The sequence below is a fragment of the Natrix helvetica genome, assembly GCF_964273705.1.
Source record: "Natrix helvetica genome assembly, chromosome: 9".
In the NCBI taxonomy this organism is placed as follows: domain Eukaryota; kingdom Metazoa; phylum Chordata; class Lepidosauria; order Squamata; family Natricidae; genus Natrix; species Natrix helvetica.
Window position 1 is genome coordinate 4,220,473 of NC_138560.1, and position 27,991 is coordinate 4,248,463.

At 48.3% G+C, this 27,991-nt stretch overlaps 1 protein-coding gene across 5 annotated transcripts; it reads left to right on the forward strand.

Annotated features, from left to right (window-relative positions):
• The first annotated feature begins 9 nt into the window (after positions 1-9).
• Positions 10-27,939, forward strand: LIPE (lipase E, hormone sensitive type). Of its 5 annotated transcripts, XM_081962540.1 has the most exons (11): positions 55-152; positions 11,566-11,632; positions 11,750-12,282; positions 15,874-15,964; positions 16,868-17,013; positions 18,464-18,649; positions 19,431-19,725; positions 21,542-21,769; positions 23,853-24,023; positions 25,245-25,615; positions 26,510-27,939. In XM_081962540.1, exons 2-11 carry the CDS (start codon positions 11,599-11,601, stop codon positions 27,035-27,037), a joined length of 2,583 nt encoding a protein of 860 aa, XP_081818666.1. In that variant the 5' UTR covers positions 55-152; positions 11,566-11,598; the 3' UTR covers positions 27,038-27,939. The 5 variants fall into 5 exon arrangements, with proteins under 5 accessions (XP_081818664.1, XP_081818665.1, XP_081818667.1 ...); XM_081962538.1 differs by lacking the exon at positions 11,566-11,632 and having other exon boundaries at positions 10-152; XM_081962539.1 differs by lacking the exon at positions 11,566-11,632 and having other exon boundaries at positions 10-152; positions 23,853-23,993.
• Positions 27,940-27,991: the final 52 nt, after the last annotated feature.

Below are 27,991 nucleotides of genomic sequence, written 5' to 3' on the forward strand. Positions count from 1 at the left end.
GGGGTGACGTTCCAAAGGGGCCCCCGCGGCGACTCCGCCCTCCGCCCATTGGTGCGCGACTGTCATGTGGCGCTTCCGAACGTTCGGGCTAAGACGGAAACCGGTCCGTAAAAGGGCCACCTGTGGGCAGAAGTGGACGGCAGCCCCATTGGGTGAGTAGAAGGCGAAGGAGCGGGATGGGCTGGCGAGCAGATATAACAACCCCCCCCGCAAAGAGGAATGGGACGGCCCGCCTTGTGAGCCGCGCTCCGCGGATCGGACGGTTCCATTGACGAGGGAGGGGGGTGGACTTTGACAGCTAGACCGCCTTCAAGGAAGTACGGAAACTAGTGACTTTGGAAGGTGGTGGTCGTCCAAACGATGGGAGAAAGAAATCAGGGCAGGCTTATTCGCTTAAGTGACCCTGGCACGACGCTTTGCCCTTCGAGGAACTTTTCTGGGGGAATCTGGGAATTGTGGTCCTGGGGGTGATGCAGATAGAAGGAGACGAGCTTCTTTAGGACAGCAAGTTTGGGGAAGGAGAATTGGAGGGAGGAAAATCATGGTAGACCCTACAGTGGGCATAGAAAGAATGAAGATGCGCGCTGATCTTCTGGGGTGGGTGGGTGTTCTTTTAGGGACTACAGCTCCCATAATCCCCAGCTTGCAAAATCAAGCAGCGGGGATTCTGGGAGATGTGATCTAAAGGATCTAGGGGACAGCTGGGGCCCCCAACACTGAGCCTTGCTAGAAAGGAGCAGAGGCTAGAACAGGGGTTCTAGGATGGAACTTACGGACTTCAACTCCCAGAATTCCTGAGCTAGCCATGCTGGCTCAGGAATTTTGGGAATTGAAGTCCACGGGTCATAAAGGTGTCCCGGGGCTGCTGATTCAGGAAGTCCATTTTTCCCAGCATGATTCCTCCAAGGTGGACCAGTCTCGGTTCATAACTTTCTAGGTGTTTCACTTAGCAAATCCAGAGTCAATGAGTGTAAATCAGTTTTTTTCTCAAAAGCTTGGCTGGGGAATTCTGGGCGTTGAAGTCTGCACATCTTAAAATGGCCCAAGTTGAGAAACACTGATGTACCGGTAAATGATTGAGAAATTCATCCTGTAATACATCAGCTAGCTGTCTACTCTCAGTCCTCCAGGTCATGGTTGTCCCAAAGGTGCTTTTTTTTCAAGAGGCAACTGGACTTTCTGGTTTTTTGTTCTGACGACGTTTCGCTTCTCAACCAAGAAGCTTCTTCAGCTCTGACTGGATGTTGGGGAAGGGAAGGATTTCTACTCCTTGCAGACATCAATGAGCTGTTATGATGTTTCGGATCACAGATCCCATCATCCTTGCCAGTTACTGAAGCTGTGTAACTGGACCAACATTTTATCATGACGGAGCTGCCCCAACCAAGGCAGTGGGATCATAGCTGTCAAAATTACTTAAATGGAAAGATCCCTGAAGGCCACCACAAATATAGCTTGCTAGTTTACGTATAAATCAGTGAGTTTTTCTTTTAGGCTGCATCGAGTGACGTGGGTAGTTTGAAGGCTTTTGAAAGTTTGGCCAATGGCTATAAAACATGAAAGAGGTCAGATTTTATTTTTTAATGTGCTGAGAATTGTGGGGTGATTTTTACGGCAGCTCCCTATGATTTCTGTGCTTATTTCACAATCGTTGAAAATCCACAGATTGTTTTACAACGTGATGTTGAGGTTTAGGATTGTCTGTTGAGATCCTCATTCATCCAGGTCATGGTTTTCCCAAAAGTGCTTTTTTCTGTTCTTTTCCAAAAGGCAACTGGACTTTCTTGAAAACATTTCGCTTCTCCTTCAACAAGTTTCTTTGATTCTTCAGAGGGGGGGGGGCGGAATCAAGGAAGTCCACTTGATTTTTGAAAAAACATCTTTGGAAAGCTTAGGATCGTTACAGTTAAACCTTCAAATCCTGAAATGTTTAACTCCCAAAGTAGTTGTGCATTGTTTGTTTGTTTGTTTGTTTGTTTGTATTTATATGCCGCCCTTCTCCAAAAGGACTCAGGGCGGCGTACAACATTAAAAAAACACACATCCCAAAAGTTTTTTTAAAAATTACTTAGAGGATAAGTTGCTTTCTCAAATTTTCCACCCAGAATACTTTTGATCTTTGTAAGCATGCTTAAGTTGGATCAAGCTCGCTCTGAGTTAATAGAACTCTTCCCTACATAGGATTGCACCATAAATATTGCAGGATTGCAGTATCTTGAATGCCTTCATGCTTGCGCTTAATATTTTGAACAAAAATGGATGCGGGATGAGACTGCCCCAGAGTTTCAATTTTTACTGAATTCCTCTTTTTTTGTTTATTATATTGATTTCATTGTATTGATGTCATGATATAAAATACAAAGAAAAAAATAGAAATAGGAAATTAAGGGAAGGAAAAGGAGTAGGGGAAAGAAGCTTAATGCCTTTTTAAAAATCCCCCCCCCCCCTTGTACCTCGCATCTTCCTTTCCTCCAACTTTTGCTGAATCCCTTGTTGGTGCTCTGTTTGTTTATCAACAAAATTTATTAGCGTCAAGCTATCAATCTATTGTTAACTGATTTTGAGCAAGAAAAACTGTCTCCTTGCGCAAGAAATAATAGCCAGACAAATAACCCAATTGCATAACCGAAATATCCCTAGGCCAAGTAACCACAAAATTTCCTTTAATCTTGTCTTATTAGACAGCGATACTCCTGCTTAATTCATACACTTTCGGATGACATTATTAGCTGGGAGAGAAGTCAGTCCTTTTTCTGATGTGTAAGGGTGAAGCATTTTGTTGTTCCTTGAGAAATTGCTACTGTCTTAGGACAACCAACTGCAAATACATCAAGATTGGCACAATCTCTGTTACTCCATCCAAGCGTAACTTCGCACTGCTATTTAATGAATCGGTTTTTTCAACGTCTTTGCTGCCCTCGACATAATAAGAGATAATCTGGTATATTTTTCTCTCTCCGTCAAAATTCAGAAAGATGCCTCTCTCTCTAAGCCTTCCATTTCAATGATGTCTTAACTTCCTGGAGTGTTGTGGCCCACCAGCGGCCAGCAGAACTGGCAGCAGATTGGGACAGTGAGGAGGTTGGGGAGGAAGATGGGCCAGTCCTGGAGTCTGGGGAAGGCTCTGATGAGGACTCTGTGTCGGAGGCAGAGAGGGGGCCAGGGCCGTCTGACAGTTATCGACTGCCTTCAGAGTTAGACATCAGTGGGGCAGAGGAACAGCTGGAGCCTGTTCCCAGTGTGCGAATGCGCAGAGTTGCCAGACAAAGGGAACAGCTACAGAACAAGTGTCGACTCGGGAGTAAGGCCACAGGTGGACGTGAATGGCCCCTCCCAGAGGAAATAAAAGAGGAGCGAAAGGGGAGTGGAGCTTGCAGGAGGCAATTAGTTTGCTTAATTGGTTCGTGACTCTCCGAGACTCCTTGCCAAGTTTTGCAGATATCACCCTGGCAGCTCTCCAAGCCAGAGAAGGTCTGTGACTGTAAATCCTCCCTTGAAAGACTTTGCTGGATGTGAATGAGCAGAATTCACAGTCAATTAATAAAAGGATTTTTTTTTTTCGGGACAAGGAGTCTGCTTCATGTTCTCGGGAAGTCTGGATCAGAACAGCAATTTCTTCTATATCAGGGAGTCTCTGGCAACTTTAAGACTTGGGGACTTCAACTCCCAGTATGGCTGCCAGGGGAATTCTGGGAGTTGAAGCCCCCATGTCTTCCAATCGCCACATCTGCAGACCCTTGCTCTCCAGTAACCCACATTTTTTTTTTAATATGAGCAACTGTAAGCACTCGATCCCGGAACAAAAAAAAAAATTGCTGAAAAAAACAGGGTGGGGAAAACCCGAAGTGGTGCCAAGTTCCTTCAGCATTTGTTTTTCACTTGTCATTCCTGTTGTCATCACCCCTTCAGGGATGGCAACTTTTGTTTGTGTTTCTGTTTTCGATTTTCAACTTGACCTGGCAAATTGGCAAAGGTGCTGTTGCAAGCCTTAATTCCCCCCCCCCTTTTTTTTTTCCCCTCTGCCATCCTCCCCTTGGGTCTTTGCAAAGCTTCCTGCCATTGCGTCCATCTCCACTGTAGCGTTGTGAACCGGCTTAAGTGTGTGTCGGATAAGCCGCGATGCCTCGCAGGTGCCGCTAATGTTACCTGCTCTGTTTGGTTTATTGTTTTCGCCCAGGTTGCTGCGTTTTCAAAGAGCGGAGAGCAGGCCTGCTACGTATTCCCTTCCTACGCCTTGTTTTTCTTCGAATGCCCCTGGGGCAGTGGAGTTTGGTGCCCCAGCTGGCAACCCACAAAGGAGGGTTTGTACGCGAAGTGCCTGGCACAGCTTCCCTCGGGGGCATCTCCTTTGCCATCTGGGGCCTCCTAATTGAAGCCGGCGGTGAAAGAAAAACCGGCTGAGACATAGGAGAGGCTGATGCTCTTTTGGCTTGTGTAAACAAACCAGGATGGGGTGGGATGGGGGCATAGGTGGGTTCCTACCAGTTCGGCCAAACTGATTGTGGTGTGCTGGTCTGGGTAACTGGAACCAGCAGCGACTAAAGCCTGCCACTCCCCCGTCAGTGCGACATGGGTTTCCCCCCCCCCCATTTTTTTAATGTTCTGTGCATGCGCAGGCCTATTTATGGGCACCTGTGCAAGTGCAAAATTGCACGCGCACCGAATGCCGGCAGCAACCCTCCCCTGGATGGGGGGGGGGCATAGAGAATGACTGGCTGGACCCGACACCGCGCCTCGATCCCTGACCCAAAATACAGGGGGGGTCCTCGACTTGCGACCCACAATTGAGCCCAATGTCTCCGTTGCTAAGCAAGACAGGGGTGAAGTGAGTTTTTGCCCTCTCTTGCCGCCGTTGTGAAGGGAAGCGCAGCGGCTGTCAAGTTAGCAACCTGGTTGTTACGTAAGTGGATCTGGTTTCTCTGTTGATTTTGCCCGTCAGAAGGCCACAAAAGGTGGTTACAGGAAGAGGACACGCACACGGACACACACACACGACATTGCAACCCGTCATAAATAGGAGTCAGTTGCCAAGCGTCTGGATTTTGATCAGGTGGCCAGGGGGATGCTGCCAGGGTCGTAAGTATGGGGTCCTTGGTGCTCTCTGGGTTCTTGCAGATGTTTTATCACCCAACTAGGTAACCTCATCAGTGCTAGAACAAGCTAATACCAGCACTGATGACGTTACCTAGTTGGGTGATAAAACGTCTGTGAGAAAAACATCAAGTTCAGAGAGCACAAAGGACCCTATAGTCTTCTTCTTCTTCCTCCTCCTCCTCCTCCTCCTCCTCCACCACCACCACCTCCTCCTCCTCCTCTCCGCAAACCCCGCTCCATTTCAGCACTGATGATGTTACCTAGTTGGGTGATAAAACGTCTGTGAGAAAAGCATCAAGTTCAGAGAGCACAAAGGATTCTATAGTTGTCTTCCTCCTCCTCCTCCTCCTCCTCCTCCTCCTCCTCCTCCTCCTCCTCCTCCTCCTCCTCCTCCTCCTCCTCCTCCTCCTCCTCCTCACAAACCCCACTCCATTCCAGCACTGGTGACGTTACCTAGTTGGGTGATAAAACGTCTGTGAGAAAATCATCAAGTTCAGAGAGCATAAAGGACCCTATAGTCTTCCTCCTCCTCTTCCTCCTCCTCTCCGCAAACCCCACTCCATTCCAGCACTGGTGACGTTACCTAGTTGGGTGATAAAACGTCCGCGAGAAACCCACCAAGCTCAAAAGAGCATCCAGGTCCTCTCATTTCAACCCGGAGCTGCAAATTTCCCCTTTATTGATTGTAAGCCTGAAAAACGGTCGTCAGCCTTCCGTCCTGTTGTAACTTCGAATGGTCAGTAAACAAATGGTTGTAAGTCCAGGACTAGCCGTATGCTGTTGTTTGCCCAGTCTTGCCCTTGTTTGTTTTCCTTCCCTTCTCGGACAGCGGAGGTCAAGGGGCAAAGGGTCCCAGGCTTTGAGGACAGGGGAAGGATTAGCTTCACTTCTGTACTCCCTCGGTTTCCCAACTCCGTTCTCTTCCCCTTCAAAGCTGCGGGACCTCTTCCATATCAGCCTGTTCCTTGCTCTCTCCCCTACTGCCCCCCCTTGTTGTTTACGACCCCTGCCCTAATCTCCCCCCCCCACATACACACACACACACACACACACCAGCTGAGTTTTCCCCAATTCCCCAAGATGTTGTTTTCTCCCAGCTGCCAAATGAGTGACTCAGCCCCATACCAAATTCCACTTCTGGGGAAGGAACTGCCAGGCACGGGTGGAATTTGTCCCCGTGGATGTGTGTCAGTTCGGGGGCAGTGGGTAATTTTCTCAGAACAGAATTTGGGGGGGGGGGGTTCCTTAGAACCATTATTCAGCCCGACGGCTTGCCTTCCAGGACTTTTTTTGGGGGGGGGTGCTCCAACCTTGGAGCTTTTTTTGAAGTAGAGATTGGACCAGTGTTTCTCAAACTTGGCGACTTTAAGTCCTGTGGACTTCAACTCCCAGAATTCTGGGAGTTGAAGTCCACAGGACTTAAAGTCGCCAAGTTTGAGAAACACTGGATTGGACAGTAGTAAGAGATCTTCAACTGTGGAGGGTCTCCTGCTTGAGAAAGGGGGGGTTGGACTAGAAGACCTCCCAAGGTCCCTTCCAACTCTCTTCGTTCTGTTGTTTCTCCGTGCGGGCTGGAATGTCCGCTTGGGATTTCATGTTGGTTCTTATATACCTGCTGCCGTGGGAATGAAGAAGGCAGAAGCCTGCATTGCTGTCCTGTTTGGTAAGGTAATGTTGCGTCCTTCCAGGAAGACTATGCCTCATGATTATTGTTTGTTTATAACCCGCCTTTTATTATCTTTACAAATGACTCAAGGCAGCAAATATATCCAGCACATCCTCCTCCTCCTCTTCTTTTCTCCACAGCCACAACCCTGCGAGGTGGATTGGGCCGAGAGATGGGGGACTGCCTTAAAGTCCCTCTAGTGCAGTGGTTCTCAACCTGTGGGTCGGGACCCCTTTGGGGATCGAACGACCCTTTCACAGGGTTCGCCTAAGACCATTGGAAAACACATATTCTCGATGGTCTTAGGAACCAAGACACCAATTTGATGGTTGGGGGTCACCACAACATGAGGAACTGTATTAAAGGGTCGCGGCATCGGGAAGGTTGAGAACCGCTGCTTAGCGGGCTTTCATGCCTAAGGCAGGACTAGAATTCACCGTCTTCTGGTGATTGACTCAAAGTCTGTCTAGCTTTCATGCCTAAAATGGGACTAGAACTCACTGTCTCCTGGTGGTTGGCCCAAAGTCACCCAGCTGGCTTTCATGTCCAAGACAGGACTAGAACTCACCATCTGCGGGTGGTTGGCCCAAGGTCACACACAGCTGGCTTTCATTCCTAAAACAGGACTAGAACTCATTGTCTCCCAGTTTCTAGCCGGGTGCCTTGACCACTCCTCCAAAATGGCTCTCTAGTTACATGCCTTCCTTCCTGGCGTTGGGAATTCAGTACCCATGGCTTTTCATAGCTGAGGAAGCTGACGTGTTGCAATGCAACACTTTCTCCGTAGATAAGGCCTCTTATTTGTTCGCGCCACACAACACAGGTTGTGCCAAGGCATCCTTCTGGGGCGTCTGCTAATTAACAGCAATCAAAAAGAGCGATGAGGTCTTGATACCCCGACATTAGTCGGTATGCCTCTCAAAAGGACAACCCGCCTTAGGTGAATTTCACAGGTTGTGCTACGGTTAAAACACACCTGTTGCGTTACACAAGGCTTACGTAACTATCCCTTGCTTGAAGGAATCGGTGCTCTGGAGCTTTGTGTTACAAGACGGTGTTGTAACCTGCCCATCGGCTCTGCTGCCTGCGCCCGCTTTCAGTGGAGAAGGACGATTCGATAGTTCGCTCATCCCCTTTCATTCATGAATTGTTAGAATGTCACCTGGGAGGGTGTGACAGAACCTGGCTGTACACGGCGGTGATTGGTCGACACCGCTGACATCACAATCGCACCCCTTCCTGGGAGGCTGGCTGTGTTTGGGGGTGTTTTTAAGAGTTTACACGCACTGCGACGCCGAAGGAAGGAAGTGAACCCTTGACATTCCAGCTGCTGATCTATAGGCCTGCGTGAGAAATTGGGAAGGTGGGATAAGAAAACATAAGCGAATGTTTTTTTTTTTCAGAAGATCGCAAATAATGGCCTGTTTTAAGGCAAAAACATTCTCTGAGTTTGGGTGTGAGACCGTAGTGTGCTTAGACTAGTGTTTCTCAGTCTTGGCGATTTGAGATGGGTCATGGGTGGATTTCAACTACCAAACGGCTGACCTTTCTGATCGACAAGCTCAGCATCTTAGTCACTGAGCCACCGCGTTGATCAGAAGGTCGGCGGTTCGGCGGTTCGAATCACTAGCACCGCGTAATGGCGTGAGCTCCCGTGACTTGTCCCAACTTCTGCCAACCTAGCAATTCAAAAGCAGGTAAAAATGCAAGTAGGAAAATAGGCACCACCTTTGGTGGGAAGGGAACAGCGTTCCGTGCGCCTTCGGCGTTGAGTCATGCCGGCCACATGACCCCACGGAGACGTCTTCAGACAGTGCTGGCTCTTTGGCTTTCAAACGGAGATGAGCACCGTTCCCTAGAGTCGGGAACGACTAGCACAGATGTGCGAGGAGAACCTTTACCTTTAATATAGCACTAGCACTTAGATTTATATACCGCTTCACAGTACTTTACAGTCCTCTCTAAGCGGTTTACAGAGTCAGCCTCTTCCCCCCCCCCCCCCCCCCCAACAATCTGGGTCCTCATTTTACCGATCTCGGAAGGAGGGAAGGCTGAGTCCACCTTGAGCCTGGTGAGATTTGAACTGACAAATTGCAGGCAGCCGGCAGGCAGCAGAAGTTGTCTGCAGTACCGCACTCTAACCACTGCGCCACCTCTTAAAAAGTGGATTCATCTTCGTTTGATCAGGATTCATGGACATAAGGGGGTGAAGAGCCAAGGCAGTGTGCCAGGTGTTGAGAAAGGCCCCTGTTTGTGTAGTGGTGAAAAAGAACACAATTCCTCCTTTCTTAGAACTGGTTCTTCACGGGATTCGAATGGAATTCTGCACAGGAGATCTGGGGCAAATGTCTAACTCTAGCTAGCCGTTTGCAAATTGTGTGACTTGGAGGTTTTGCTGATGGTAAGAATTCTTCAACCCAAGAATCACCTTAAGCATTGTTTTAGGGAATGATGGGTAGAGGTAGCCCTCGACCTACGACCATTCATTGTTACGACCATTCAAAGTTACAACGGCACTGAGAAAAGTGATTCGTGACCATTTTTCACACTTAACGACCGCTGCAGTATTCCCCAACAGCTCTAGCCCAGAGAACTGTATTTATTACCGAAATGCAAGTATAATGTTTTGCTTACAATGAAAATAGTGACTCATGGTCATTTTTTCACACTTACGACCTTCGTAGCATCCTCTCGCGATCAAAATTCAGGTGCTTGGCAATTGACTCATATTTATGACAGTTGCAGTTTCCCAGGATCATGTGACACCCCCCTTCTGACAAGCGAAGTCAATGGGGAAGCCTGGGTCACTTAACAAGCGAATATCTTCAGTGGTTCACTTAGCAACGGTGGCACAAAAGGTCATAAAAGGAGGCGACATTCACTTAACCAATGTCTCACTTAGCAGCAGAAATGTGGGGATTCAGTTGTGGTCATAAGTCGAGGACTACCTGTACAGATTCTGCTCAGCTTTCTTTTCCAAACCGTCTCCCCCTTTGATCACACCTCCTGCCCCCAAATCTTCTCGATTCTCAGTCATCCAGGGTGTGGTTATCCCAAAGAGGCTTTTGCAAGAGGCACCTGGACTTTCTTGGTTTGTCTTTGAAGACATTTTGCTTCTCATCCCAAGAAGCTTCTCCAGCTCAGTGTTGTCTCTTCAAAAAAGACCTTTGGGACTTCTCCTTCCCCTTGAGTCCCCGTCCCCCCCCCCAACCTCGTATTGGGTACCCAGATTTCTCCTTAAAGACCTGCTTGGTGGTGCCTAATGTATTCCAGAAATGGCATTTCAGAGGAAGGTTGATCTGCTAGCCCAGAATTCCTGTCTCTGGAGGAGGTGATCTTCTCTGGAAAAAAAGTAAGTTCATCCAGAGGAGGGAGGGAGGGAGGGAGGGAGGGAGGGAGAGAGAGAGAGAGAGAGAGAGAGAGAGAGAGAGAGAGAGAGGAAGAGGAAGAGGAAGAGGAAGAAAGAGAGAGAGAGAGAGAGACAAAAAGGAGACAGAGAGAGACAGAGACGAAAGAAAGAAAGAAAGAAAGAAAGAAGAAAGAAAGAAAGAAAGAAAGAAAGAAAGAAAGAAAGAAAGAAAGAAAGAAAGAAGGGGAAGAGAAAGAGCGAGAGAAAATAGAGAGAGAGAGAGAGAAAGGGAGAAAGAGACAGAAGAGAGAGAGAGAAAAGAGAGAAAGAAAGAGAGCGAAAGAGACAAAAAAGAGACAGAGAGAGACAGAAAGAAAGAAAGAAAGAAAGAAAGAAAGAAAGAAAGAAAGAAAGAGAGAGAGGGGGGGGGGAAGAGAAAGAGAGAGAAAAAATAGAGAGAGAGAGAAAGGGAGAAAGAGACAGAGGAAAGAGAGAGAGAGAGAGAGAGAGAGAGAGAGAGATCCGTCCTTCCATCCTGTTTTCCTTCCTCCCCAGACCTTGTCGTGGTGAGTTAAATTTAAGCATCTTGTTTAGCCTGTGTACCCCTTCACCCAGCAAGCCTGGGGGTGGGAGCTCCTTCTGCTTTCCTCACCCCATCCCACCCCCTCTCCTGGACTGACCCCTCCTTCTCGTCCTCCAAAGGCGGAGTCAGTTTCCCCAGCCCTCTTTTAAGTCAGCCAGTGATTGTAAGGCAACACGATCCCTTCGTCCGAGAGGAAGGCTGGATGCCGGTTAGTTGACACCCGGGTGAGTTGTCCTCTTCTCCTCGCAGCAGGATCTCCCCTCTCCTCCCCCTGAAGTGAGACCATCCGACCTTGCACGAGGGAGAGTTTTGTTAGCCAAATGGGGAAGGGTCTCCACTCTGGCCAGAGATGCCCACCGGATCTCTCTTGATTGCTCCCTTTGCGAACGGGGCTGGGGGAGGAAGAACCAGGGTGGGCTTTCTCCCACTTGGGTTGGTGGGGAAAGAGAAAAAGGCAATCTGGCAAAAAATTGTGAGTGTTGTGGTTTGCGCCTCCCTCCCACCCCGGGAGGGAAACTCGTGGCAATTGTACTCTTTTTTTTTTTTTTGTGGTGGAGAGTTGAAGCAGAGAAGTCTAAACAGATGGAGAGGAGGGAATTACGAGTTACGGGCTGAATCAGGGGTGTCCAAACTTGGCAACTTGTGGACTTCAACTGCTGAAGTCCAAAAGTCTTAAAAGTTGTCGAGGTTGCAACCCCCTGAGCCTAAACTTTCTCTCCTCTCTGTGGCCAAATGTCCTTGCTCCTCTCTTGCTCCGTCCTTCCTGTCTCCTTCGGTCCAGCCTCAAAGGGGTGGACAATTGAGGAGAAGAGTTGGGGGCAGAGATGGAACTTTGATGACCTTTAATAAAGCGATGCCCCCCTCCCCTTATAGGGCCAGGAGTCATCCCAGAGCCACGGGGTCCTTATGGAGTATTTAGCTGAGACCGAGGTGGGAGAATGTAAGTAAAAGTTAGAAGTTTGGGCCGCGTCCATCCTGCCTCCAAATTCTCCTCCTTAATCTCGCCTCTCTCTTCATCTGGAACGCTTTTCATTCCTTTCTCTTCCTCCCTTGGCAGGCTCCCCCAATTCCAGCACCATGGATGCCCGGCCGCTCTTCCAAACTTTGCTCACGCTGGCCGAGGATAACGTGGCTTTCTTCCAGAACGTCCCCACCGAAACCGGCCAACGTTTCCTGGCCGCCTTCATCACCATCCGAGAACACGCCCGGTCCCTCGAGCCGATGCTCGACCACTTCTCCACCATCTACCATATCTTCGACCTGGACGAGCACACGCAGGCCAACGGCTACCGCAGCCTGGCCCAGACGGTGCGCTGCTGCGTGGCTCACATCATCCACAAGAGCCGTTACGTGGCCACCAACCGCCGCAGCATCTTCTTCCGAACCAATCACAATTGCTCCGAGCTGGAAGCCTATTGCGTGGCCTTGACTCAACTCCGAGCCTTGGTTTACCTAGCCCAGCACCTGCTGACCCAGAACCGCCCCGGGTACCTCTTCAACCACGAGGATCGAGGCCTCTCGGAACAGTTTCTCCGGGAATACGTCACGATGCAGAAGGGGTGTTTTTACGGGCGCTGCATGGGCTTTCAGGTGAGGATTGTCAAGGCGGCCATCTTGAAGGAGGTGAAACACACATACACAACCCTGGAGGGAGGTGTCAGGTTTGGGGGAAGACGGAGGATTTTACATTATATATCCTTACTGGCTAGCTGATGAGAGCTAAATAACTTGAAATAGATCTATACTAGTCTCCCTTTATTTGTTTATCAGCACAAATGCAACACAAATGTAACAAGGCAACATAAAAAATGGCTTTCTGCCTGGATGGCTCCTAGGGTGAGCCGATAGACCAAAAAGGGAAGCAGTATGCTCCCTCCCATATTTGGGCATACCAGGGGTTGTGACACCATACATACATACATACATACATACATACATACATACATACATACATATTAAAAAGGGACGTGATGGCTCAGAGGCTAATATGCTGAGCTTGTCGATCAGAAAGGTCGACGGTTCGAATCGCTAGCGCTGCATAACGGAGTGAGTTCCCGTGACTTGTCCCATCTTCTGCCAACGTAGCAGTTCGAAAGCATGTAAAAATGCAAGTAGAAAAACAGGGACCACCTTTGGTGGGAAGGGAACAACGTTCCGTGCGCCTTCAGCGTTTAGTCATGCCAGCCACATGACCACGGAGACGTCTTCGGACAGCACTGGCTCTTTGGTTTTGAAACAGAGATGACCACCGCCCCCTAGAGTCGGGAACGACTAGCACAGATGTGCGGGGGGGGGACCGTTATCTATTTAAAAAAACTGGAAGTTTTTAGGAAGAGATTGGGTAACCATTTGTATGAAGTAGTGTAGGGTTTCCTGCCTAAGCAGGGGGTTGGACTAGAAGACCTCCAAGATCCCTTCTAACTCTATTATTCTATATATTCTATATATTTAATAGGATTTTCATGTATATGCATGCATGTGTTTGTTTATTTGTTTGCATCCCGCTTTTTGTTATTTTTACAAATAACTCAAGGTGGGGGAACATATCCAACGCATCTTCCTCCTCCTATTTTCCCCACAATAACAATCCTGTGAGGTGGGCTGGGCTGAGGGAGGGAGGCCCAAAGACCCCCCCCCCAGCTGGTTTTAGAACTCACCATTATTTGGAATTAAGGAGAAACTTCCTAAAAGTGAGAACTATTAACCAGTGGAACAGCTTGCCACTAGAAGTTGTGGCATCACAACTGGTTCCATCACTGGTTTTTTTTTTTTAAGAAGAGACTGGGCAGCCACTTGTCTCAAATTATATCGGGTCCTTTGCTTGAGCAGGGGGTGGGACTAGAAGACCTCCAAGGTCTCTTCCAGCTGTCTATTCTTTTAAACTCTTTGGTCTCACCCCCAGCTGGATTTTTTTTGTAAGAAATTGGACTTTGTTTCCCTGCTGATGAGTCATTTTAGGTGGGTTTTTCCCCCCCTAGGGGCAGGAGCTTGTGTTTGCTTCTTTTGATCTGTTTTTGGAACGCATGCAAAGACGAGACTGGTTGAGGAAATAAGGTAGTTTGCCAGAATAGTTTCCTGGAGGGCCAGAAACATCCTGAGGAAGTCAGCTTGTTTTATTATTATTTATTAAACAAATTTATACAGCCGCCCAACTCCTCCGTAAGTGATGCAAAGGGCGGCGTGCAACATTAAGTTATTTTTTTTCCCTTGAGAGAAGAAAATGCTGATTGTTGAAAGTTTAATTCTACAGCAGTGTTTCTCAACCTTGGGCCCTTTAAGAGGTCCGGACTTCAACTCCCAGAATTCCCCAGCCTGGGGAATTCTGGGAGTTGAAGTCCGGACCTCTTAAAGGGCCCAAGGTTAAGAAACACACCTCTACAGACGTCGGAACTCCTGTTATTTCCTATCAGCTATTCATTTCCACTCCCAACACACACACACAGACGCAACCCGAGTTGCGGCTTGAATTCGTTAAAAGGGTCCCTGTGAAACCACAGCTGATTGTCATAGCTGCGGCCTCCCTGTCATCAGACTGCAGCGGTGACCTTGCTATTTAATTCTTTTTTTCCACTTTCCCGTACAAGCTGCAGCCTTGACCATCCAGCTCTGAGCGGTCAGGCGCGCTCCTGCATTCCTCCCCCCCCCCCCCGGCCTGTCTCCAGCTCTCTTGCCTGTCACTCTTGCTGCAGAGATCCGGTGACTTCTGCCCTTTGCCGATTGTGGCACACATACGCATACCTGCCCTTTGTGTCCCGATCCGTGTACGCTTGAGCTCATGGCAGCGTGACCGGATGCAATTCACCTTGCTGGTTTCTAGGCAAGATCTATTTCACTTGTACCTCCCAAAAGCTCAAACTGCCCCCAAGAGCTGCTGATTCTGTTTTACAGAGGAATGGTTGAGTCGGTCATCGGCCCCTCCGTCACTGTCTGTGGTTTGGCTCTGCAACCCAACAAGGCAGACACGGACTTTAGAGGAGAATCAGAACTGCAGAATTTCTACCAACTGGCCTTCCATGGAGGATCTTTACACTGCCTGAGTCAAAAAGAGGGCTGTGAAAATATCTCACATCCTGGACATAAATGGTTTCAACTCCTGTCCTCAAAACGAGGCTATAGGGCACTGCACACCAGAACAACTAGACACAAGGACAGATTTTCCCCTTATGCTATCACTCTGCTAAACAATTAATTCCCGCAACGTTGTCAAATTATTTACTAAGACTGTATTACTATTCTTCTTCTCATCCTTCCTATTGCCTATCTCCTTTTCTCCTTATGACTATAACTTTGTAGGCTGGTATCTTTACAGTTTATATTGTTTTATTTAGCGTAGCTTCCTAGTATCATTTGTGTTGATTCCATCCCTAAGTGTTGTATCTTATGATTTATGATGAACATATTTTTGTGATGACCGTGATCGTGGTTTATTTATCCCTTATAACTTTTATGTACGATGCACTGAAGACATATTCCTTGTGTGTCCAATCACACTTGGCCAATCAAGAATTCCATGCTATGCTATGCCATGCCATTCTAAATTCCATTCCATTCTAAATTCTATTCTATTCCATTCCATTCCATCATTAAGTGTTGTATCTTATGATTTGTGATGAATGATCATGGTTTAATTATCCCTTATAACTTTTATGTACAATGAGCGCTTGTGCACCGAAGACAAATTCCTTGTGTGTCTAATCACAATTGGCCAATCAACAATTCTATTTTATTCTATGCCATTCTAAATTCTATGCCATTCTAAATTCCATGCCATTCTAAATTCCATGCCATTCTAAATTCCATGCCATTCTAAATTCCATGCCATTCTAAATTCCATGCCATTCTAAATTCCATGCCATTCTAAATTCCGTATCATTCTATTCCATTCCATTCTATTCTATTCTATTTTCTATTCTAATTCTATTCTAGTCTCTATTCTAATCTTATTCTATTCTCTATTCTATTCTTGCATTTTGTGTTTTAAGTTGTATGTCCTGTAATAGGCCTTATTTGAATTGTGATGCTTCTGACACAAATACGTAAAATAAATTTCAGTAATCCGTAAATTCAGTTCCGGAGCCAGGGTTGAAATGGCAGGCAGGGTTTCAATGTCACGAGGAAAAAGAAAAAAAAAAACCATCAGGATTGCTTGCCACTTCTCATGTTGATTCTTGACCTTTGCAGTTTGCTCCTTCGATCCGGCCCTTCCTGCAGACCATCGCTATCAGCCTGGTCTCCTTTGGGGAGAATTACAAACGTAACACCTCCAGCATCGGTGAGTATCAAGACTCAAGTACATCCTACATCAGGGATGTCAGACTCAAGGGCCGGGGGCTGGATCTGGCCCATGGGGGTACCCTGGAAACAGTGAAGGACCAGCCTGCGGTGCCTCTTCCAGCAAAAATGGAGCGGTGAGCAACCCTCCCAAGCTCCATTTTCACTGGCAGAGTGTTGCAGGAGGGTGTCGCAGCCGAAACAGAGCTCAGGAACCCATTCCTGCTGGCAGAGGATTGCAGGAGGCCTTTGCAGCCGAAAACAGGGATTGGGATCCCATTTTCACTGGCCGAGTGTTGCAGGAGGGTGTCGCAGCCGAAAATAGACAGTAAACCCTAACCCTTCAATTTCTCTATATCTATTTCTTCTTCCCTCCTTCTAATCTCCTTCTTTCCTTCCATCCATCCATCCATCCATCCATCCGTCCATGTCTTCCTTTCCCTTCCTTCCTCCCTTCCCTCCCTTCCCTTCCATTTCTCTGTCTCTATATCTATTTCTTCTTCCCTCCCTCTAATCTCCTTCCTTTCATTCACCCATCCATCAATCTCTTCCTTTCTCTTCCTCCCTTCCTTCCATTTCTCTCTCTCACTATCTATCTCTTCCTCCCCCCTCTAATCTTGTTCTTCCTTCCATCCGCCCATCTCTTTCTTTCCCTTCTTTCCTTCCTTTTCTCTGTCTCTATATCTCTTCCTCCCTCCCTCTAATCTTGTACTCCTTCCTTCCATCCATCCACCTCTTCTTTTTCCTTCCTTCTTTTCTTCCTCCCTTCCCTCCCTTCCTTCCTCTGTATATCTATCTCTTCTTCCCTCCCTCTAATCTCCTTCCATCCACCCACCTCTTTCTTTCTTTCCCTTCCTTCCTTCCCTCCCTGACTCTTCCTCCCTCCCTCCCTTCCTTTGTGTAGGAGTGGCTGCTGGCTCTCTTTTCATGAGTGGGAAATTTGCCATTGACCCTGAACTTCGAGGATCGGAGTTTGAGCGCATTACTCAAAACTTGGATGTACATTTCTGGAAGAGATTTTGGAACCTCACCGAGACAGAGTTGCTGGCGGTGAGTAGCAACTATAAATATTTTCTTGGGAAAAAAATTAAAAAAGGTAAACTGGAAAAAAGAGCAGATCTGAAAGAGCTTCATAAGGATAAATAAAAAATGACATATTGCTTATGTTATGATTACTATAACTTTTACTATACAGGTACTCCTCGACTTACAACTACAATATTTCTGCTGCTATGTGAGACATTGGTTGTGAGTTTTGCCCCCATTTTATGACCCTCCTTGTTAAGTGAATCACTACGGTTGTTAAGTTAGGAACACGGTTGTTAAGTGAACCTGGCATCCCCATTTCCTTTGGTTGTCAAAAGGTCGCAAAAGGGGATCGCATGACCCCCAGGACACCGCAACCGTCATAAATACGAACCAGTTGCCAAATGTCTGGATTTTGATCACGTGACCATGGGGATGCTGTCGCAGGTGTGAAAAATGGTCCTAAGTCACCTTTTTCAGTGCCGTTGTAACTTTGAACGGTCACTAAATGAACCGCCGTAAGTCGAGGACTACCTGCAAGTCTCAGGTCAAACAAGGCTCCTCATGGACAGACAAAAGGAAAGGCAGGAGATAACTGAAGGAGACCTAATCTAGTCCCTTGTTCCTAAACAAGTTCTGTGCATTGAATCCCTAAGGCAGTGTTCCTCATCCTTGGCGACTTGAAGTCCTGTGGACTTCAACTCCCAGAATCCCCCAGCTGGCCAGGGAATTCTGGGAGTTGAAGTCCACAGGACTTCATGTTGCCAAGGTTGAGGAACACTGCCTTAGGGAAAGATATTGGCTATCCAACGTGCAACAGCTGCCAAAAAAGCCAACATGGTCCTAGGCTACATAAACAGAGGGATAGAATCAAGATCACATGAAGTGTTGATACCACTTTATAAGGCCTTAGTAAGGCCGCACTTGGAATATTTGCATCCAGTTTTGGTCGCCACGATGTAAAAAAGATGTTGAGGCTCTAGAAAGAGTGCAGAGAAGAGCAACAAAGAGGTTTAGGGGACTGGAGGCTAAAACATGTGAAGAACGGTTGCAGGAACTGGGTATGTCTAATTTAATGAAAAGAAGGACTAGGGGAGACATGATAGCATTGTTCCAATATCTCAGGGGTTGCCACAAAGAAGAGGGAGTCAACCTATTCTCCAAAACACCTGAGGGTAGAACAAGAAGCAATGGGTGGAAACTAATCAAGGAGAGAAGCAACTTAGAACTAAGGATACATTTCTTGACGGAACAATTAATCAATGGAACAACTTGCCCTCCAGAAGTTGTGAATGCTCCAACACTGGACATTTGCTGGATAACCCTTTGTCTGAAGTGGTGTAGGGTTTCCTGCCTAAGTAGGGGGTTGGACTAGAAGACCTCCAATGTCCCTCCCAACTCTGTTATTCTATTCTATTCTATTTGAGGACAGATCAGTTTTTAATCTCTGTTTTATCCTTTCCTCTCATTGCAGTCGCTGGCCAGCATGGCTTCCTCTCAGGTCCGGCTGTCCCGAGCCTTACTGGTCCCACCCCATTCCTTCGAGCTGCCTCTGGTTTCTAACCCCAAACTGACTGTCACCATCACACCTCCGGTGGCCCACACTGGGCCAGGAGCTGTCCAGATGAGGCTCATTTCCCATGAGTTACGTGAAGGACAGGTATGGACAGGTGTGAAGGGATGGCTCTGGTCGCCCTCAGATGGTCCAGCATATTCCAAGCATAGCAATTTGGGGACCATCCCTGCCTGTTGCTGAAAGCAAAACCTATTTTTGAGTTTTGAACCTCGGTCGGGCAGTGGTTAGAGCAGGGGTGTCCAAACTTGGGAACTTTAAGACTTGTGGACTTCAACTCCCAGAATTCCCCAGCCAGCCAGTCTTAAAGTTCCCAAGTTTGGACACCCCTGGGTTAGAGTAATGCAGGCCACTTCTGCTTTCTGCAATTTGGCAGTTCGATTCTCACCAGGCTGAAAGTTGACTCAGCCTTTCGTCCTTCCGAGGTCGGTAAACAGCTCAGAGAGGGCTGTAAAGCGGTATATAAGTCTAAGTGCTATTGCTATTGCTTTGGCAAACAAGGCAACCTTGTGCCCAAGGAAGGAGATGGCTTAGAACAGGGATTTCCAAATTTGGCAACTTCAAGATTTGTGAATTTCAATTCGGCTGAGGAATTCTGATAGTTGAAGTCCATGGGTCTTAAAGTTTGGAAAGTCTTTGCTTAGAATCAAAGGTTTCCTTCTGGATAAGTATCTTTCTTTGCAAAGGGGTGACATGATAGCAGTGTTCCAGTATTTGAGGGGGCCACAAAGAAGAGGGAGGTCAATTTATTTTCCGAAACACCTGAAGAAGCAATGGATGAAAACTTAATCAAGGAGAGAAGCACCCTGGAATTAAGGAGAGACTTCCTAACAGTGAGGACTTTCAGCGATCTCTTTCTTCTCTTTAGGATAGTGAGGAATTGATCAAGTTGATGCGACCGGAAGGAACGCTGGCCCTGGAGCTGCCCTGGAAATCCAAGATCCTGCCCCGTTCCCCTTACCTCATGGTGCATTTTCACGGAGGGGGTTTCGTAGCCCAGACGTCCAAGTCGCACGAGCCTTACCTGAAATCGTGGGCTCAGGAGTTGGGGGCCCCTATTCTTTCAATCGACTACTCGCTCTCGCCCGAGGCTCCATTCCCACGAGCGTTAGAAGAATGCTTCTTTGCCTACTGCTGGGCCCTTAAAAACTGCCACCTCTTGGGTAAGGAATTGGGAGCGTCCCCTCCCTCCATGCCGGCTGTCTGTGCAACAAATCATAGCAATAATTAGGGCAGAGAAAAAGCATATACCATATATTTCGGACTATAAGACGCACCAGTGTATAAGATGCACCAAGATTTCCAAGAGGTAAGTAAGAAAAAAAGGTTTTTGCCTTCCCCCGCCCCTCAGAAACACTCTGCAGGCTTCAGCAGGGCTGTGGGAAGGCAAAAATGCCCACGTTTTTCACCAAAATGAAGGGATTTTCCCCATCCCTGCTGAAGCCTGCAGAGTGCTTCTGGGGGGGTGAGGGAAGGCAAAAATGCCCCCATTTTGGTAAAATGTGCCCATTTTCCACACAAATGGAATGTGGAGGTGGGGCTTTGGGAGCCCAGAAATGGCTTTATTCGGTGTATAAGACGCACCAACATTTCCACGCTCTTTTAGGGTGGGGAGAGGTGCATCTTATACTCCCAAAAATACGGTATGTTCTAGATATACTTTCACCTGATGCAAATATTATTCAAGAACGCCTGTATTTCTAATGCATTTCATAGTTATATGTTTCTTTAACTTACTGTATTTTGTAGAAATGAATCTCGCATTTCATTAGATTTGTCCATACAAAGTCTGTTTCTTTTGGGAATCAGTTCCTAGCTTGGCCATCTATAAGGCAGTAATAAAAAGTAGGTGAGCCTGGGGGACATCTAAAAAAAGGGTAGGGGGATTGTGAATGTTGCCGTTTTTTTCCCCCAAGGGAGACCCTGAGAGAATTTTTCTTAATTTTGTGCATGTGTGCGGGTACTGTTAAGTAATTAAGCTGCCCGTTAGGAGAGCGAGTATGCAGAGAAGCGTAATGAGAGTGATATGGAAGAACACGCACAAACCAGCATACAGAGACACTGAATAGTATAAAAATATAGTAGTTTACTATGTAGAAATATAGAGATATTCAGAGTCCAGTTAACAGTCCAAGTCATAAACGGTTCAGTAATTCAGTTATCTAAATATTATCAGTTTAACACACAAAGTAGCTAACAGTAGCAAGACTCAGTAACTCACGAGCAGTATCCACGATCAGCATCTAACAAAACAGAGAGCTAACAGCCATTCTGGCTCCCTCTTATAGCTGCTTGAGGTAACAAACCAATTATATCTCTTAAGCATTTAAAGTAACAGTAACATAATCATAGCTTAATATACATTGCCAAACCTAGCCTAGGGTTACATCCCTAACAGGTACTCCAATCTTAAGATTCATCAGACAGTTCAGGTGTTACCCTCGAAACATCTGGGGAGATTACAGCCGCAGAGAGCAACAGTTGGAAATACAACATCACGGCCGCCATTTTGGTTTTGATAATCACACCTGCAGACCGCAAACCGTTAAACATATGATGAACGGGTGCGGGAACTGGGCATGGCTAGTGTAGTGAAGAGAAGGTCCAGGGGAGACATGATAGCAGTCTTCCACAGAGAGGAGGGGGTCCAGCTGTTCTCCAAAACACCTGAAGGCCAGACAAGGAATAATGGATGGAAACTGATCAAGGAGAGATTCAACCTGGAAATAAGGAGACATTTTCTAACAGTGAGAACAATCAATTGAAGAGCTTGCCCTCAAACGTTGTGGGAGCTTCATCACTGGAGGCTTTCAAGAAAAGACTGGACTGCCATCTGTCAGGGTCTCCTGCTTGGGTGGGGGGTTGGACTAGATGACCTGCAAGGTCCCTTCCAACTGTGTTAATCCATAATTTGGTCTCTCTGCTTCTCTCTCTCTCTTCGTCGCCACCGTCCCTGACTCCTCTTCTTCTCCATTCCAGGTTCCACAGCACAAACAGTATGCCTTGCGGGGGACAGCGCCGGCGGCAATCTCTGCATCACCGTCTCCATGCGCGCAGCTGCTTTTGGGATCAAGTTGCCGGATGGGATCATGGCCGCCTACCCCGTCACCCTCTTGGAGGTCACCGCCTCGCCCTCGCGCCTTCTCACACTGCTGGACCCGCTCCTGCCTCTCAGCGTCTTGTGTAAATGCCTCAGTGCCTACGCAGGTGAGGGATCTTGCTGGAAAATGGGGAGGAAGGGCTCCCACATTGAGGGAGGTGGGACAAGAAGGGTTGAAGGTAAGGCAGGCGACTGAAAACCCCCAGGCATCCGTGTCGGAACTGGAGGAGTTTAGGAAGGATTGGACCCATGACGTAGGACGAGCTTTATTTCAAAGTTGCCTTCCAGGTGCAGTTCAGGATGCTGGCTGTCACCTGTAAAACCCTTTATGGCAGAGGGCCTGTATCAGGGAATTGCTCAACAGGTGTCCATATGGAGTCAGAGACCCTGACACAAACCTGTAGTTTTATATACCATAGTTTTCAGAGTATAAGACGCACTGGAGTATAAGACGCACCAAGGTTTTGAAGAGGCAAGTTTTTTTTAAAAAAAGTTTTTGCACTCTACAAACCTCCCCAAAACGACCCGTTTTTCGTGAAAATGGGCCCAGTTTTTTTTCGAAAAAGGGGCATGAATAGCCTTTAGGAGGCTTATAGAGTGATCCTGGGGGCTGGGGGGGAGCAAAATTGAGCAAAAAAACGGCCCATTTTTTGCTCATTTCTGCCCTCCCCAGCCCCCAGGAGCACTCTGAAAGCCTCCTAAAAGTTATGCACGGCGATTTTGGTGAAGGGGGCGGGGTTTCGGGAGACAAAATGTTCTGTATTCAGTGTATAAGACACTCAGATTTTCAGCCTCTTTTTTGAGGGAAAAAGGTGTGTCTTATACTCTGGAAAACATGGTAAATAAATATGTTTAACATCCGAGAGCCAAGGTGGCGCAGTGGTTAGAGTGCAGCACTGCAGCTACTTCAGCTGACTGCTAGCTGCAGTTCGGCAGTTCAAATCTCACCGGCTCAAGTTTCACTCAGCCTTCCGTCCTTCCGAGGTGGGTAAAATGAGGACCCAGATAGTTGGGGGCAAGAAGCTGACTCTGTAAACCACTGAGAGAGGGCCGTAAAGCGTTATATAAGTCTAAGTGCTATTGCTATCTGTATTTATAGTCAGGCAAACAGGAGCATTGTGAGGTAAATCACAAAACATACAGAAGAAAAAAAGGGGGGGGAACCTTTATGCCCACAGTAACCAATCGCAGCGCAGATTGCTTCATGCAGTAGCCAGCACTCTCCAATCAATCAATCATCAATCAATCACAACTGTGTGTTCTGGCTCACTGCACAATACTCCATTGTTCCAGCTATTGCATTTAAATCTCTTTACAACCCGGTTATGGTCAGTCGGTCTTCAAAAGTTCCTCCTCGGTTTGTAAGGTTGGTGAAAGTGACGGCACTTTGGATCCCATAGATCTGTGAAGGTGAACCTATGGCACGAATGCCACACGAGGGCTCTTCAACCTTGGCCACTTTTAAGATCTGTGGATTTCAACTCCCAGAACTCCCCCGGGCAACATGTTGGATACTCCTGCTTTAGGGCGACTTGAGATTCCTTTTTTGTTTTGTTTTTAATTTTTGTTTTCATTACAAGCCACGCAGGATTTTTTGGGCGCCCATAAACTGTACCCAATAAATAAACAAAGCCTGCGGTTGAACCATTTCACCGGTGATTTCAGAAAGTGCCACCCAGCCAGTGGGTCAATGAGATGGGACCTCTGTCTCTGCGATCAGGACCCCAAGCCAGGATGTCCGACCTTGGCTGGGGAATTCTGGGAGTTGAAGTCCACCTGTCTTAAAGTGGCCAAGGTTGGACACTCTTAAATCCAAACCAGTGGTGGGTTGCAAGCCGGTACACCTCGGCACAGGCGTACCGGTGCCTGCCGGGAGCACCAGGTACCGTTGCAGTACGGTGCTCCGGAGGGCCCTCCCTCCCTCCTTATCTGTATTTGAGCTCTTTGGCGCTTCCACGCATGGAGCGTACGGCGCTTGCACGACACTCCGCCGAGCAGCTGGAGCATCGTGGAGGCGTCGCAGAGCGTTGCAGGGGGTAAGAACACATCTGCGTGCGTGTGCGCGCATGCTGAGCACGTTCATGTGGTGGGTGCCGGGCCCCGTTGCACCGTACCGGTTGCACTGCGATCCGGAATCCACCGCTGACCCAAACACTTCCCCTTCCTCATTTTTTCTCTCTCAACCCGAAGGGATGGAGTCCGAGCAGGCTGACGACTTGAGCTTGGAGAAGCTGGACCCCATGAACATGATGTGCCGCAACACGGCCCTCCTCTTCCGAGACTTGCGCTTGGGTGCGTCCGCCTTGGTTGGCTCTTTGATGGACAAGACAGGCAAGCACAATAGGGCGGGTGCAGGAAATGGTAAGAGGGGCCTTAACCCCCAGACTCCAGGCTGCCAGCTTCCCTGCTTCATCTGCTCCTGCCTTCCTCTTCTTCACCTTCCCTGCAGTAGACGTGCCACTAGCTCTGAGAACCACCCGGGCTCCGTATGGCGTCCTGTGGCCACCTGGTGTCGATGCTCCCAAACTCCTTACTACCGTATTTTTCAGAGTATAAGACGCACCAAGGTTTGAAAGAAGCAAATTTTTTTTAAAAAGTTTTTGTACTCTGCAAATCTCCCCAAAACAGCCCGTTTTTTTGCAAAAACGGGCCCATTTCCCCCCCCCAAAAATGGCATGAATAGCCTTTAGGGAGCTTGCAGAGTGCACCCCCCAAAAAACGAGCAAAGAACAGCCCGTTTTTTGTCAAAAAAAAATTGCATGCATAGCCCCTAGGAGGCTTATAGAGTACTCTTGGGGGCTGGGGGGGGGGGATTTGAGCAAAAAACGGCCCGCTTTTCACTCATTTCTGCCTTCCCCAGCTCCCAGGAGCTCTCTGGAAGCCTCCTATAGGCTCTGCACGGCCATTTTGGTGAAGGGGGCGGGGTTTCAGGAGGCAAAAAATGCTGTCTTCAGTGTATAAGACACACCCAGATTTTCAGCCTGTTTTTTGAGGGGGAAAAGGTGCGTCTTATACTCTGAAAAATACGGTAATTCCAGCACTTGGTAGGAACTGTCGTTTTCTCTAGCCCAAATCAGGCGCTGTTGCTTTTAAAACACAGGGCTTTGTAACTGCACGGGCTGCTCGACTTACAGTTGTTCATTTAGCGACCAACATCATTAAAAAGCGTCTTGTGACTGGTTTTTCATACTTATAGTCGTAGCATTCTGGGGGGGGGGGGTCACGTGTGATCAAAATTTAGGCACTTGGCAATCGCCGTGTATTTGTGATGGTCACTGGGGGGGGTCACTGGGTGATCCCCTTTTGTGACCGCCTGACGAGCCAATTCAGCGGGGAAGCCGGATTCACTTAAGAACGGCTGTGTCTTACTTAACAGCCAAAAACGACGTAAAATGCGTCAAAATTCCCTGAATCGCCTTCCTTAAGAATGGAAATTTTTGCTCAGTGGGGGTTATAAATGAAATCTTGCTTCCTACATTGACTTTACTCATGCGAAACAGCCGGGAAGGTTGCAAATCACTTGACCTTGGGATACTCCAAGGTCCCTTTCCAACAACTCTGTTACTCTGTTGTTCTGTGCAGAAGCCTTGAGGAAAAGTGCCTCTGAGACGAGCCTGAAGTCCAAGCCGTTTGCCAGCCACAAAGATGCCCGGAAGAAGAGCCAGACGTGTCAAAATTTCTTGGGGTCTTCCGATGTCCAGCGAGACTCATGCGCTACCACTCCAGACCCCGAAGATCAGCCCACCTTCTTCTTCTCCGACCAGGACCAAGAGGCCTTCTCCTCCAGCAATCCCCGGGGCCTGATGTTTCCCGACGGCTTCCAGCCGCTACGCACTAGCCAGCCTGCCGCCAGCCTCCCTCTGGAGCTGTCGCCCATCGTCAAGAACCCCTTCATGTCGCCGCTGTTGGCCCCGGATGAAATGTTGAAGGGACTCCCTCCGATTCATATCGTGGTGAGCAGGCCTGTGCGGCTGCAGGGAGGGGAGGGGTGGGAGTGGGGTTGAGTAGATGCATGAGTTGGGGAGCAGGCTCGCACAAAGCCTACCCTGACCCCGTAACCCTTAACTTTAACCCTAACCCGGATGAAATGCCCTAGAAATGGTTAATCACACCATGTTATTTATTTTATTTTGATTCATTTGTTTCCTTATTTATATATCTCACCTTGGTTGTTTTTATAAGAACTCAAGACCGTGAACATATCTAATCTACCTTCCTCCTCCTATTTTCCCCCCAGCAACAACCCTGTGAGGTAGGATGGGCTGAAAGAGAATGAATGGCCCAAGGTCACCCAGCTCACTTTTATGCCTAAAGCGGGACTCGAACTCTCAGTCTCCTGCTGATTGGCCCAAAGTTACCCAACTGGCGTTTATGCCTAAGGCGGGACTAGAACTCTCACTCTCCTGCTGATTGGCCCAAAGTTACCCAACTGGCATTTAAGCCTAAGGCAGGACTAGAACTCTCAGTCTCCTGCTGATTGGCCCAAAGTTACCCAACTGGCGTTTATGCCTAATGCGGGACTAGAACTCTGTCTTCGGCTGATTGGCCCAAAGTTACCCAACTGGCGTTTATGCCTAAGGCGGGACTAGAACTCTAAGTCTCCTACTGATTGGCCCAAAGTTACCCAACTGGCGTTTATGCCTAATGTGGGACTAGAACTCTCAGTCTCCTGCTGATTGGCCCAAAGTCACTGAGCTGGCTTTTGTGACTAGAACTCACCATCACTCGGTTTCAAGCCTGTTGCCTTAACCATTAGACCAAACTGGCCCTGTGGGTATGTGAGGTTAGGAGCGCATGGATTTCCCGATTCCTAGGATTTACAGGCTCCGACCATCTCTCCTCCTTAGGCATGTGCTCTGGATCCCATGTTGGACGACTCCGTGATGTTTGCCCAGAGGTTGCGGGCCCTCGGTCAGACGGTCACCCTGCGAGTGGTGCAAGATTTGCCCCATGGCTTTCTCAGCCTGTCCCAGTTGTGCCGCGAGACCCGCCAGGCGTCGGCTGTCTGCACCGATATCATCCGGAGCATTCTGGTCCCTTCCGACGCTGCCCCTCCACCGCCCCCAGCCGCCCTCCCGAAACATCGCAAACTGGAGCGAACTTCTCCGGCCGTGGCTGTGAACGCCGACCCCGCTCCCATCCAGGAGAACGGAGTCCTCCCTCATCACAAACCGTTGCACAATCCAGCGGCTGAGAGCCGGACCGCTAGGCCCAATGAGGAGGCTCAACCCACCAGCAAAACTCCAGAACCCCAAACTGGGGACCGTTCCTTGGACCAGCAAAACAAAGCCAGCAGCCCTCCGACAGCCGCTATCATTCCCGGCCAGGATTCTGGCCCTTCAAGTGGCACCTCGGGCAGAGGGGTGGGGGCCTGAGCCCCCGTCCTAATCCCCCCAACCACCCCACTAGACCTTGTGTCTCGACAAGGCGTGTGATTTGCAGTGGTGCTCTGTTTTGTTTTTTTTCCCTTCGCACTTTGGATGGGATTCCTCCGAAAACCTCTCTCGCGGGGGAATCGATCTTGCTGCCTGACTCCACAGCTAACCCAACGTGGGGCGGCCGTTTGTCCCGACGTCTCCCGTTCTTTTCGTCTCCCGGAAGGACGCTTTTATACCCGTTAGGATTTTTTTAAAAAGGCAAAAAAAAAAAAAGCTGCGTAAAACTCTACAGCCGATTTCTCTTTGTTGTTGCAAAATATTCTCGGCCTCCCTCTTTGCAACTCACCTTGGCGCACACCCTTACCTTTCCCCCCCCCACACACACACACTTTTTTGATCTCAGTATTAGGTAAAGATTTTTAGGGGTGGAGTGGGTGGGTGTGTTGTGTGACTTTCTATCAAATCCTATGACTCCATTCCTAGCCACCAGAAGCACAACACAGAGAGAGAGAGGATGGATGGTGCTTGGCCCATCCAGGCCAGCTGAGTCAACTCTCCAAACACTTTTGAGTCTTCCGCTCATTTGCACAAAAAGAATTCACACTCACTGCCTTGCCTCGTCACCCTCGCCCCTTGGATGCCAGCCATGTTTCGAGCGGAATACTTTGCATTGCACTGAATTTTTCCCCCCACCCGTTCTCACAATTCTCTTTTCTATCCACCTCACCGGGTTGCCTTCGGGGGGGGGGGGCGGGAGGAGCACTGCTATTATTATAAACCAAAGGGGGAGGGAAGGTCTCGGGAACATGGGAACCTCTCAGAAAAGCTGCGGTTTTCAGCTTGCTTCTGGGGCTAAGCACGATAACTATTTTTGTAAATAAAAGCTGGTTTGATTTTGAGTGACGTATCCTCTGTCCTGGGGGGGCTGAGACAAGACGGCGGGGGCGGGGG